We start from the raw sequence: 13,765 nt of genomic DNA, 5'->3' as shown, positions 1-13,765 counted from the left end.
AAGGTGAGATGCCTAGGATGAACATTTCCCAGAGCGGCCATGCCCCAGTGAGCTACACACTCTAGAGTCTCTCAGAGAGCCTTTATCAAAGCCTGGGCTTATAGCTCTTATATCTCATCAATGTGACTCATTTATGTCAGACTCTCCAGGGTTGAAACATGCACCAGCATCCTTGAAAATTCACAGGGATAAAGAAAGAAAGAAAGAAAAAAGGAAAGAAAGAAGGAAAATTCCCAGGGATTAAGTGACCCTAATGTGAAGGTTAAGATTGAGAACCAGCACCCTAAACCTTGCTCCCTAGACCAGTCCATGGCTCAACAGCACTCAGTGTCTAAGGGAGCTGCACTTCCATCAAAACCAGAGTGTTTAAAGGCATGTGCGTATGAAAAATAGTTATGAATGGCTGAGCAACAACTTCCCCTTTTTTCAAGATCAGAATCTATTTTTCATATGACCAAAATATTTTATATGTCACGGATTCTATCGTTGTGGTTTTACTTAATATTTTTTTCCAAGTGTCCTCCCCTTCCAATAGTAAACGTGGCTATGGTTCATTTCTCGCTCCTGCATTCCAGGGTGGAGGGGATTCAAGCACAGCCACATGAAGAGCCACAGAAGGGGTCATGCATCACAAGCTGATGCTCGGTTCTCCAAGACCGGAGAACTCAATTTTGTGAGGCTCTGCCTGAGCACAGTCTATAATCTACGGCTACAGTGCTAAAGAGCAAAATTAGACTCACGTCTATCACTCTGCACAAAAAGCAGATCAAAGACCTTAATTGAAACCTGAAACACTAAAACCACTAGAAGAAAACATAGGAAGTACCATACATGACATAGGTGTCTTCTGAATAGGACCCCACTCACCAAGGAATTAAGGCCAACAGTCTACAACTGGGATCTCCTCAACTAAAAGTCTTCTGTACAGCTAAGGAAACAATCATGATGAAGAAGCCCACAGAATGGGAGAGAATCTTTGCCAGTTATAAATGTGACAGTGAATTAATATCCGAAATATAGAAAGAACCCAAAAACAAAGAGTCAAGGAAACAATGACCCGATTAAATGATGGCCTGGGGTGGGGGTGGGGGTGGGGTCTAAGCACAGTTTCTCAATAGAAGAAAGAGAAATGGCTACAAAACACCTCAAAAAAGTGTTCACTGTCCTTATCAATTGGAGAAATAAAAATTACGATAACTTTGAGATTTCATCAAAGAATCCTCTCTTTACAGAAAATTCCGACCATCACAGAAAACCAAAACTGGAAACAAAGCCTCCTTGGAGATCAACAGATGGTGGGTAGCCCAGCCCCAGGGGATATAGCTACGTCACAGCTCCTGCACCTGCCTCAGAGGACACAGCAGAAGGAAGGACGGAAAGACTGTAAGCACCACAATACTAAAAAGTCTACTGTGAAACCATCCCTTCTAGAAATGGCTGTACAAACAAAACCAGAACAACAGTAATATCAATGAACATGCTAGCATGAAGGTAGGTGGGTTTTGTGGTGTCCCACTCCTAGGCTAAGAACTCCAGACAACTATCAATTACTAGGAGAAACAGAATTAGCCACTCCCAGGCACGAGATCGTTATTGGCTGTCCAGTGCAAAATGATCAGCCTTGAAACCATATACACACAAACAACAAAAAATGGGCTCAGCAGGTGCATGTGCATAAATATAAGCATATTTATATTAAATATAAAAGTACTGTGTATATTTTTTTCAAAGAAAAAGAAACAATACACTTGAGAGTGTGGAGCACAGGAAAGATTGAAAGGAGAGCAGCTGGGAGGGTTTGGAAGGAGGGGGGAAGTGATGTAAATCTATTTCAATGTAAAAAATTAAAGCTAAAATAAAAAGAAATTAGAGGAAACTACATGATTCACTAGGTCCCTCTTCAGATGGAGACATCTGTGGATTCTGAGTGGAGACGACAATTCTCTTGCATGTTTAGAGCTATTCTGTGCAGGGAATTCAGAGAGAGCGAACACAGTGCCTGGACAAGATAACCTCTGTGGAGGGACCAACTGTCCTTCTGTGTTGAGGATTCACATTTTTAAAAAAGTGAGATGTTCAATGCTAAGAGAGCTTTGGGTTAAATCCAGAGAGTTTGTTGTCCTTTTCCTAAGTTTCCTTCCATTTGTAATGTTTACAACCTTTTTAACCAACAACAAAATATGTATGGGACATCGAAAGGTGCCAACGTTTAACATCAAGCTCAGGCGAGCAGAACATGAAAATATGCCAAAAACGGCTCTTGCATGTTTGCTGGTGCATTTTCTTTGCTTCCGCTAGTCAGCGTTTCTGTAACTCTGCCATCAGTGGCCTACCATCAACCACACGTCTAACACTACTGCTGTTATAAAATCTAATGTTTCCCTTCAGTATCCCCCACTAGCCAGTTTTTTTTAAATAAATGTCATTTTCTTTATCATGAAGTTTATCCAGTGTTCCCTAGAATTGATTCAATCTTGTACATGTTAACTGGCATCCTCCACCCCATACCTCTCATTAGAACACCTGTTGGCCACACCCACATACAGATAAATACACAGCTAAATGATTATTTTGGATTCAGAAGTTTAAAAAAATGTCATCAGTATATACTTAGCTTCATAATCTGTGTCATTGGTTAAAAACAGTTCAAACACATGAATGAGTTTGTAATGCATTTTATAAATTGGTTTTATATGATGTTATATCATAATGTACTACATTCATAAAAAATTATTATTTCTGGTCATTATCTCAGTAGCTTTACTGTGTATCCACTTTATAGGTAATCTAGCTTGATATAATTGCAAGGACTTTAGATGACTGTCACACTTTGTAGGAAATATAATCTGATATAACTGCAAGGGCGTTAGACAACTGTCCCAGGTAAGGAAAATGAGAAGATCTTAGGCTCTTCAAATCATAGTGACCTTAATTGGGGAAATCCATCTAAGGAAACAGGCAAGATCACAAGAGCTGTCTTGGCCAAGTCTTTGCAGCAGCACAGGTCTCAGTTCCATGTGAGCAGGGCCAATTCCATCTGGTGCCCCATATTTGACGACCTCCCCTTGGTGGCACTCAAAGAAAAAATAGGCAGACTACCAAGATGAGACTTGTTAGCCTGAGACCAATCAAGTGGGGGAGGAGATCCTCCTCAGACATGGACCTAAGGGAGGGTAATAGGGTGGGGGTGGGAGGGTGGGAGGAACAGAAGGATAGGAGCGATGGGAGAACAATTGAGTTGTAATCTAAATAAATTAATTTTTAAAAAGTATGTCCCTAATAATGCTGAACCTGCACAAGTGACTGACTGTATTTTGTTGGCTAAACCTGAACACCTGGAGCATGTGACGGGGTGATTTTGTGAATACTCCTGAAGATCAAGCCTAAATTCGGGGATGTTTGAGATAAGATGATATGGGTGAGCTGACGCGTGCACACGCATGCAGAGACTTAACGCGTCTCTTCATGGTACTAGACTTGTGGATACCAGAACTACCACTGTTCAGCAGCCTCTTACGCCAAACCGAAGACTCTCAAAGACCACATCTCCTAAGCCAGCCCCACCCGTAATGTGTCTGTAAATTAAGAGATGGGGTGCCAAACTTCGAGAGTCAAAGGCACACCCTCTGCCTTCCTGGAGAACAGAAGGAGGTGTTACCATGGAGATTCAAGGATGGATTCCACAAGGCTGTTGTTCTCTGTCACTAGAGGGCAGAAGCCATTCATTCACAGGAAAAACAAGTCAAGCACTCTCTGTGAGTGGTAGGGGAGGTTTGCAAATGTGAAAGTTGCCAGGGCAACAGAAGAAGCTCTGACAACCTGTTTTTGCCTAGAGTTTGGAAAAACATTTTTAAATTATATGTGGAACACATTAAATGGGACATTTCAGATGATGCAAGAGTCCTATTGGGCACTTAGGAATGCTTTCTTGTAGAGGACATAAGCTCAGTCCCCACACCAGGCAGCTCACAACTTCCGCAAGGGGGGATCTCTGTCTTCTGCCCTCTAAGGGTACCCACACACGTACAGCATACAGACGTACATACACATAAAATAATGAAAACTTTTACAGTGAACCCTGCCGTGGTACTTACGATTGACATCAGGGTTAGCACATAGTGCTGCAGGCTCTGCCCGTGATGGTGGACCATCTTAGCGTCGGCTGTGACCATAACTTCCACGTATCTTGGGTATGATAAAAATCGCTTATTCCTGGAATGTATCTGACTCCTTCCACCTTCCGATCGGAACGCCGCCTCCTTCTTTATATTGACGTCTCCAGTCACGTTGCTGAAGTTAGGAGAGGGCAAGGCAGTTTTCTTCGCTTGATTTTCTGGAAGGAAGGATAACATAATACGATATAAAGTCATTAAACTGGGCGTGATTAATACATTGCACAAAACAGAACAGCCAAAGTACTGAGTGCATGTAGCATCACATGAGCCCTGCTTCTCACAGTAAGTTGTTTGCAATGCTCATTTTTTCAGAGCTATTGACAACACTGACCCTAAGCTTTATTTTTTTCTTACAATTTTTTATTAAGTATTTTTACATAAACATTTATATTATTACACATATATACAATAAACTACCTACAGCAAGAAGAACCATGAAACAATCAGGAATTATATATATACACATACATATATATATATTACATTCATAGTATTTTGGCTATTTGTATTTGGCAACCTTGGAGACTCTAAGCTTTATTTCAACAGGTCTGATTATTAAAAAATAAGTGGAAAATAAGTATCAAGGAATTCCTGTTTTTCTCAGTAGGTAAACTAGGTTCTTAAATGGCTTCTAATATTTAGTCTCATTACACCCCAGGCACATTTGTCTGGTAACAGTTCATAGGATATAGGGGGAAAAAACAAACTTTCATTATACAATATGTGAAAGCAGCACTAATCGCTCCCTCTAAAAAAAAAAATCACATCCCAACAGGTAGCAACTCAAACCAGAAAATCAACTGTTGATATGAAACTTATGACAGTGACCATATGACATCCCTGATGGTTTTCATTGTTTACTTATGTAGAAAATTATTAAACACTGTAATTATAGGAATTACTTTTAAGTACTATGTAAAGAAACAACATTTAAATATTTGATTAGTTGTGCTTGCGCAAAAACTTTGTGAATAGCTTGGCTGTGTGTGCTATGTCTTTTTTCCTTCGTATTCTCTCTGTCTACTTTAATATTCTGTTAGTTTTTCTGAGATTGAAAAGCAGAACAAAGGAGTCAGGTAAAAAGAAATTACAGCGCCTGAGTTGCTCATAAACCAAAGAACCAACAATGCAGGTTTTGTTGCACCATTTTCTCTGGAATGATTCACCATGTTTAAATATAAATGGAGTCACGTGGGAGCAGTAGACACTCAAAGCCATTAAGCACGGCCTCCACTTTCTTCAGCATCTGTCTTTTGTCTGTGTGCTTAAGTCTGAAAACCGCTCCATTATCTTTCTCCCAGGATTCCTCATCCTCCGATCATCAGGGAACAACTACTGTCCTGGAGAAGAACCCAGACAACCTGACATACAGATGTCTGGCTCTCAGGAAAGGCCGAAAGCTTGTGTTTCAATATCTTTGTTCATTAGTCTCCCGGCTATTGGAAACAAACTTTTCCTGAGCATTTACACACCCCTTTGCTGGCGTGTAAGCTTTATGAGGAAGTGAGGCACACACAACACCGCGTAAAGCTTACACGTCAGCGAAGGGGACAGAAGCACAAACTTAGAGATAAAATTTTAGGTCCTTTGTGCGCTTCAATAATAATTCAAGCAAGCGACAAATTAGTTTAAGCCACCTGCCAGGCCGGCTAATGTTTGGAAGTTGGTAATGCCAAGCACTGACGTAGCTTCTTTGAAAAGTCATCACTGCAAGCTAGGTGTGCAGCCACCCCACCCCACCCACTGCAATTCTGTTACTCAGCAACATCCACTGACTCACAGCAGGTCTTCACAGCAGGCACAGAGATGAAAGGAAAAGACTAAGGACCCAGACATGCGCCCTTTCCTCTTCTCCCAAGCGATTCTCCCCAAGGTGCTCCGGACGGTACAAAGTGAACTAAAACCCAATTAAAGACCCAAAAGAGATGGAGGAACTGTGAAAATCTTAGAAGGAAATGTGAGGAAAATTTTTCATGACTTCGCATTTGCAGAGAGTCCTTGACTGTGACACCACAAGCCAAAGGGAGAATGATAAAGCTGAGGAATTAGGACTTCACACAGCAACCCTGAAAAGGGAGCGATGACACTCACTCCTTATCTCACGAGAGAGAGAGAGAGAGAGAGAGAGAGAGAGAGAGAGAGAGAGAGAGAGAGAGTCCAACAGCCACACATAGAAGCAATGGGTTTCAAGTCCGGAGACCTCACACCAGAGTGAGTGTTTTCGACCACTGCAGCCTCCATGTGCCAACAAGATGAAAAGGAAAAATGGAAGAACATCATAACTTATCAAGATTCACTATATTTACTTTCCATACATATCTCAGTTTACTCATATGCCATTTGAAATCATCATAAGTAATTTACAACTATGGGGAAAAATAACTGAACAATTTATTAAAATCTACAAATTCATATTTCATTACCACACGAATATTGCCAATACCACGAGAAAAGTTAAACATAGCATACTTTCAGGTAGGTAAAAATTAAAATTAAGCATATCCTTTTAAAAATACATATAGGTACAATAACGCTACCTTTGAAAGTCAAGAAGATTAGAAATTGGGAACTGGAGTAATATCTTCTTCGGATGCTGCAAGGAAGAGGACAGAGCGGTGGGCAGAGAAGTGTTATCTTCAAGCCCTTCTTGCTGCGCTGTCTCATACACTCACTGATGAGTACAGCATAATTAACAAGTCCTCAGTAAATTTATCAACCTGATTGCCACTGCATCCATATGGTAGCTCTCATGGCATCATATTCTATTGTTCTGGTAAAGCTAGCTAAAGCACTGAGATAGTAAAATTAAGCACACAGTGTGAATATTCAGGTAATGGTTTTCCACCTTCCAGTTTCTATAACTGAAAATCCCCAAAAGCTTAGCTTAAAGCTATAAATTATCCACCCTGAGCACAGGACTAAGTAAATAACAGAAGGGAAACAGTCAGAAAGAATGAACTCAGCTATGGAAAGGCGCCCCTGGAATATTTAAAAGTAGGAACTTCAGTGGCATTCAAATTTTCATCCCATTATTTGGTAATTTCTTTTTCACAAAATATACAAATACATAATAGTAAAAGGCATATAATGGGCTAAGACTACACAGAAGGACACAGTCCAACCTTAGCTCTATTGCATAGGAGGCTGGTAGAGAATTAACTGAATAATTAGTTTAATATCTTGGCAGCCTTTAAATGGTTACAAGTTTATGTTATTATTATAATTTTAAGATATAAAATATTGTATCTACCAATACAACATCTATTAATATTTCACAAGCTAAAAACAATATTCCATTCTCTTTTCTTATTTATTTATTCCCAAGCATTGTGACTAATAATGAAAAAGTGACCTCTATAAAGCTTACACAAATAGCAATTACTCAAAGCATATTTGTGACCCAGCATAGTGACATGTGTCTGTAATACCATGTGACATGGCAGAAGTATCAGGAGTTCAAGGCCTTCCTCGGTTGCAAAGCAAATTTGAGAGCACTCTGGGCTACACGAGACTCAATCTCGGGATACCAAGGAAGGGTGGCCAATTCAATTACATGACTTCTATGCAATGCTTCCCTTTCTATTTCTGCTCCATCAAGTCAAAGACTAAAAATGAATCTTGTCCTTTATTAATAGTAAGTGTATTATAACATGAAACCGATTTAGACTAACCCTAGCCACAAGATCATCAGTACCATACTAGAATATAAAATCTTCAAAATTTATGCCAGAAATAATGGCCCACAGTGTAATGCTATAACTCACAGAAATTGTTTACATTGTTATAAGAATATATATCTCTCAAAAGTATCATTATACAATAATATAATTGAAGTCCATATTTCTACCTAAACATCTGTCTGCCTCCCCATGTTCATCATTTTCTTTCAGCTTCTGGTGTCTAAGATGTCGGCAACAGCTTCCTACTATGCACAACTCAGTCACCACTGGTCGCCATCCCTGGGATGTCTGCCCTGCCCTCATCCTAGGTTCTAGCTACCTTTTCTTTTCTTTTTTTTTTTTTTTTTTAATGTATTGTACATGAGTGCTTTATCTGCAGAACAGAGTATCAGATTACATTATAGATGGTTGTGAGCCACCATGTGGTTGCTGGGAATTGAACTCAGGACCTCAGCACTCTTAACCACTGAGCCATCTCTCCAGCCCCAACCTTTTCTTATCATTTACCCTTCAAATGTTCCTTACATTGCTATTGCTTTTAACTGAACACTATTTTATTTATTTTCTGCAATTAATATGTAATCACTCTTTTTGGAATAGAAATCATGCTTCTACATTCATTTAGCTTTTCTGACATTAGAATATTTAGAATAAAGAATACACGATTAGATTTTTAAAGAGCCTCCTAAATGGTCTAGCCATTTCAATCAACAGTAGCTCCATTCATCTTTAAGTTCAAGTATAAAAAACACTCTCTCCTCTCTCTCTCCATCCTCAGTCAAGATGAGACCAAGTAAATCCTCATTAGAATATTCCTCACAGGACAGATTCTAAATCCCCCCAACAGCCCCCTACTAAGTACCATTGCCTCCTTGCTAAGCTGTGAATCTGCCAACAAGTGAGAACACTGCTGGGCAATGTGTTCTCCTAAATTCAGGAAATGCTCACAGGAGAGTAGGGGAAAGATTAAGAAGAAAAGATAATACAGGAGAAGGACAAAAGACAAAGGAGGCGTGGAAGAAACTGACAATCCGAGGAATTATAAGAGTTTAGTCAGCTGCAGCATTAAAAATGCTAATGAGATACACAACTGTGTCAGCTCAGAGGCAGAGCCACACCACCTGAGACATTCCCTAGTGCTGCTATCTGTGCACTAATCTACATTTGGCCGGAAGAAAATTATCTCAGAATTCTCCAAAGCACAGAACCATGAAGTGAGGGCATCACACGAAATTGCGTTTAATTTCATGAGTCAATATTTGAAATCGCTGTTGAGCGCACTAAAGCTCTAAAGAACTGTGAGCTCTCTGAAATGAAGTATGGCCATATCAGATATTATGTTGCCGTATTGACTCATGGTTTAAGCTGTATTCTGGGTCTATTATGTGCCCTATGTTTCCATGCTACTGAACTAATACTGTCAATAATAGCAATACAAATATTTCCTGTGTTGACTGTTTATCGAGTCCTAGTTCAAGCCCCACATACTTACCTGCTTAGTGTTAACAAAACTCTCTACGAAATACTCAACTCTCATTAGGACCACTTTTATTAATGAGGGAAATTAGGAAGAGAAAGATTGAGTGTAGTGTCCATGGTAACATAGAAAATAAAATGGGAAACTGGGGCATTATTTTTAAACTGAGGTTATTCCATAGCATAGAAACATAAAAACCTATATATAGGTCTTAAGATTTCTCACTACTGAACATCTCAAGAACATACTTTAAGAACTATGGATTATTGTTTGTGTATCTTTAAATGTTTACTTTTGAGTAATTTTACAGGGTAATACATGGAGCCTAATATGCTGGTATTAAGTGTAGGGAAGATACGGCCTTGCCTTTGTAAGAGAAAAGATCATTACACCATCAGTCTTCCTTGCAGCCTTGGGTCAGTTACTATTTTACTGAACAATTTTTAAAACACACAGACATGTGACACAGCATGCGTGAAATTTTCATAGCCAGCAACTAAATAGCATAACAAAGAAATGAACTCACATTTACTCAAGATAGGCTTTCAAACTGAGTACAACATCACATGACCTTGCTAAAGCCCATAGGTGGCACCACACCAAATGAGGAGAATTTAGCACCAATGTCACCATGGGAAAATGTTGCTTCTTGGAAACTAAAAGAAGGAACTAGCTAGTCATATCCGTGAAAATACGAGTCCCGTCTTTCTTGCACTACCAAACCATAGAGTTGAGCTAAGACTAGGTATCAAGGTTGGGAGGTCTACTGAGGACAAAGATTTGAGACCAATCACCTACTGTCGTTTTATCCAGGGGCCCTAAAGAGTTTCCTCTTGTACTGTTTCTCTGATTAAAGAAACCCTCTTAAATCCACAGTTCACTTAACTTACTAAGTGATACTAAGTGTTTTCATTATGTATAGATGTGGAATTTCATCAAGAACGACTCACTTGGGGATAGAGGAAAGACTCAGCAGTTAAGAGCTGTGTTGTTTTTACGGAGGACCTGGGCTCTTTCCCCAGCACTTACCTCATACAGCTCATAACCATCTGTTGCTTTTGTTTCAAGGGATCTGATGCCCACTTCTGGAGTCCTCTAGCACCACCAAAAACATACATGGTACACACACATAATGACCAAGAGCCACTGTCTTGGGGAAGTTCAGTAGACGTGTGAGCTTTCTGGAAGGTAGTTGAGCATTTTGCAAGATCTGTACCATGATGTGGCCCCAGATCTGCTTCCAGCCTCTGATACCCCTTCTTTCCTGTGCTGCTGTGTCTCTCAAAAACTCTGGCATCGTGTGAACCATTACTTTCTGGGTATTTGCCCCCTTCTGACTGAACAAACATCCTATGGGATCTCTATGAAGATGTACTGCTGTTCAGATGAATTAACTCCTGAGAGTGGAATTCCTGATTTGATTAAACCAATTTTAGAAGTTAAAAGTAGTCTATAGAAAGTTTGCAGCTGCAATAAATACTTTTTTGTGGACCTCCAGATGCCTCACTAGGAGACAGACTTGAGACAGATGTGTGGCTTCAGATAAGCTTTCACTCTAGAGATGACACCACAAATCCTGGTCCACACCATAAATATAGACAAGTTGGTTTGAATTTCCCATGAATACAGAGTATAGTGGGACTACCAAGAAATGTCTAAATTAAGTACAAACTTAAATGTTAAAAATACAAAGGGTTTTGGGCTGCAGAGATGGCTCAGTGGTTAAGAGCGCCGCCTGCTCTTCCAAAGGTCCTAAGTTCAATTCCCAGCAACCACATGGTGGCTCACAACCATCTATAATGTGATCTGATGCCCTCTTCTGGCCTATAGGTGTACATGCAGGCAAAGCACTGTATACATAATAATGAAAAAATAGATCTTTTAAAAAAATACAAAGGGTTTCATTGTAATTCCTTATACCTTGTCAGCTTGTGACATAAAATACTGTGGTTTTAAATCTACTTTGTATCTTGGAATGTGAGACTAGATATAGAAATGTTTAGTTTAGGGTCCAACCATGTAATCACTAAAACCCCTCCCACTGTAACAGTTTTGTCTGTCTCTGTGATAAATCCTTTTGACTACTAGGTAATTCTTTCTTAGACATAGAGGGCTTTTGCTCAGGGTATAAGAGGTGTAAACAGAACCTTTGTTTGTTTGTTTATTTGTTGAGGCCGTTCACCTCATCCATTTTCTCTCTCGAGTGTTCATGTGCGTGAATAGTCTTGTTTCTGTCTCTCTTGTATTTCTTATTCCCTGTAGATTCACAAATAAATTAACAGACTCAGAGCTCTGCCATCAGCAGGCATTACTTTAGCCTCCTTGAGATCTACACAAAGAGGCCTATATCCAGATCAAAAAGCCTCCTTTAACAATTCCCTGCAGTTCTTGGCTAAAAGCCACTTTTTCCAGTCCTGACTGCACAGGTGGGGCATGGGGTGTGGGGTGTGAGTGGCCAGTTTAAGTTTTCCTCCTCAGTGGCAGAACAGCCTGTCCTGAGCTGCAGAGAGAAAACCCTGTCTCCCTCCCTTTTCCTCGTCCTTACTGGCTGCCTCGTACAGTCTCCAAATTTAAAGTGGTTGTTGAATTTAGGTATAGAACATGAGAAAAAGACACGAGTCACTGACTGACCCCAAGCGAGAGAAAGGCGTCAGTCACCAGTTTGACTGACCTCAAACTGCCGACACTGTATCCACCTGCCGCACTTTCCCACTTGGACCCGTCGAAGCTGGACTTTGACAACATAGGTTTAGGTAAATGCTCATACACAAATAAAATGAGTAAATGTTTTAAATATTATTTCACTCCAGCGATCCAAGGATGTTCAATATAAAAAATAAATCATTTTAATATATCATAGAAGTGGATTCGAGACGTAAATCATATGATCACTCCACTAGATGTAAAAACCATCTTTGAAAGATCCAACAAGCATTCACTATGAAAATTCTAGAGAGAACGTGGTTGGTGAGAACATACCTCATCATAATAAAGGCTACATATTACCAATCTCTAGTAAACGTCATGCTAAATGGAGATAACATAAAAGCATTCTTGTTAATATAGTGCTAGATGTCTTAGATGTAGCACTAATGTAAGAAAATAAAAAGAACAAAAGCAGGGAAGGAAGAAGTTGAAATATTCTCATATCCAGGTCATAGCAGCTTTACTCTTTCCATGAGCAACACGTCCTAAGTTCAAGTAGCATGGAGCCAAAGGCTCAGCTTTACTTCACCGAGCATTGGCAACTAAGTTATGTGTTTTGGGAGCAGAATATAAAACTATAAAATAAGCTTCATAGCTGATTAGTGATCTAATATTTATATATTCCTTTAAAGTATATTTTTTGTGTAGTGGTGAATTACGTTCAGTGCCCTGCACACACCAGACATGAATTCTAGTACTGAGCCACATCCTATCCCTGCTGCTTCATCTTGAGGCAGAGTCTTAGCAAGTTTCCCAGGCCCTGTGTAGGCCCTGAACCTACTCTGTAGCTAACCCAGTCTGGCCTTGAATGTCCAATTTTCCTGACTATAGAGTAGTTGGGATTACAGGCCTGTCCCACCGATCCTGAGTAAAACTTAAATTTTTTGTGAATATATATTCTCAGTTCACAAATATATTTTTTCACAAATCAGATATTTCATGAATCTTTCAAGACATTCAAACTTCTCTCTTTTACCTGCTGAGTAAATCTAACTGAATAAGGACTGTATACAACATCATGATGTGCTTTCACAGCGCACACACCATGAGCCATCAGTTTACTGAGTCCCACTGACAAGCCCTCACCTTCACTGCTCTTTTCCTGTGTAATAGGAGCTTGTTAAAAACCAAATCCATTCATGAATGCAGATACTAGAGGTCTAAAGAAAATATTAACAGTCTGTTGGAAAAACAAAGTGGGGATTCGGCTTCCCATCACCTTCTGCTTTGTGGGAGATCTTTCTGTGGGCCTTGCTGTCCGTATTTCCTTATCTCTAATAGAAGCCTTTCTTTACCGAGAAAAAAATAAAGAGAGAAAAAGAAAGAAAGAGGGATAGAAGGAGGTGGGGAAATGGGAAGAAAGAAATCAAGAGGAGATAAAACAAAATAGACTTGAAAGAACAGATGATAAGGGAAAACATCTGTTCATCTTGGTCTGCACACACAAAAAAGTTTTTTCAATGAAACTCAACATCAACTTTTAATGAAAATTATTAGTAAACTAAGTACCCAGCATAGTAAATTAAGTAAAACTATGAATTTAGGATGAATTCTTTAGTCAGGAGAGGGTACCCAAGAGAAACCTAGAATAGATATTGTATATATCAGAAAAAGTTAAAACTGTTCCTATTTTGCAACTGGTAATGAGACAGGGATTTTCATTACAATTATCACTGTGGACTATTGTAGCAATTCCAGCTAATGAAGTAAGAAGAGGAAATAAAAGA

General features: G+C 39.5%; 1 protein-coding gene across 6 annotated transcripts in view; it reads right to left on the bottom strand.

The window, feature by feature from the left end:
- ADAMTS20 (ADAM metallopeptidase with thrombospondin type 1 motif 20) overlaps positions 1-13,765 on the bottom strand; it is a 119,501-nt gene that overhangs the window by 87,883 nt on the left and 17,853 nt on the right. For all 6 annotated transcript variants that reach the window (XR_014773077.1, XR_014773078.1, XR_014773079.1 and 3 more), the window contains exon 4: positions 4,095-4,333. Coding sequence is in view for 2 of the 6 variants with exons in the window: in XM_084749462.1 (XP_084605588.1) it covers positions 4,095-4,333 (239 nt within the window). In the remaining 4 variants the exon portion in view is untranslated. The remainder of the gene's footprint in view (positions 1-4,094; positions 4,334-13,765) is intronic.

Source organism: Acomys minous (genome assembly GCF_964271855.1).
Source record: "Acomys minous genome assembly, chromosome: 12".
Classification (NCBI taxonomy): domain Eukaryota; kingdom Metazoa; phylum Chordata; class Mammalia; order Rodentia; family Muridae; genus Acomys; species Acomys minous.
The sequence above is the reverse complement of the archived record's forward strand: the minus strand, read 5'-3'. Positions and strand labels throughout refer to the sequence as shown.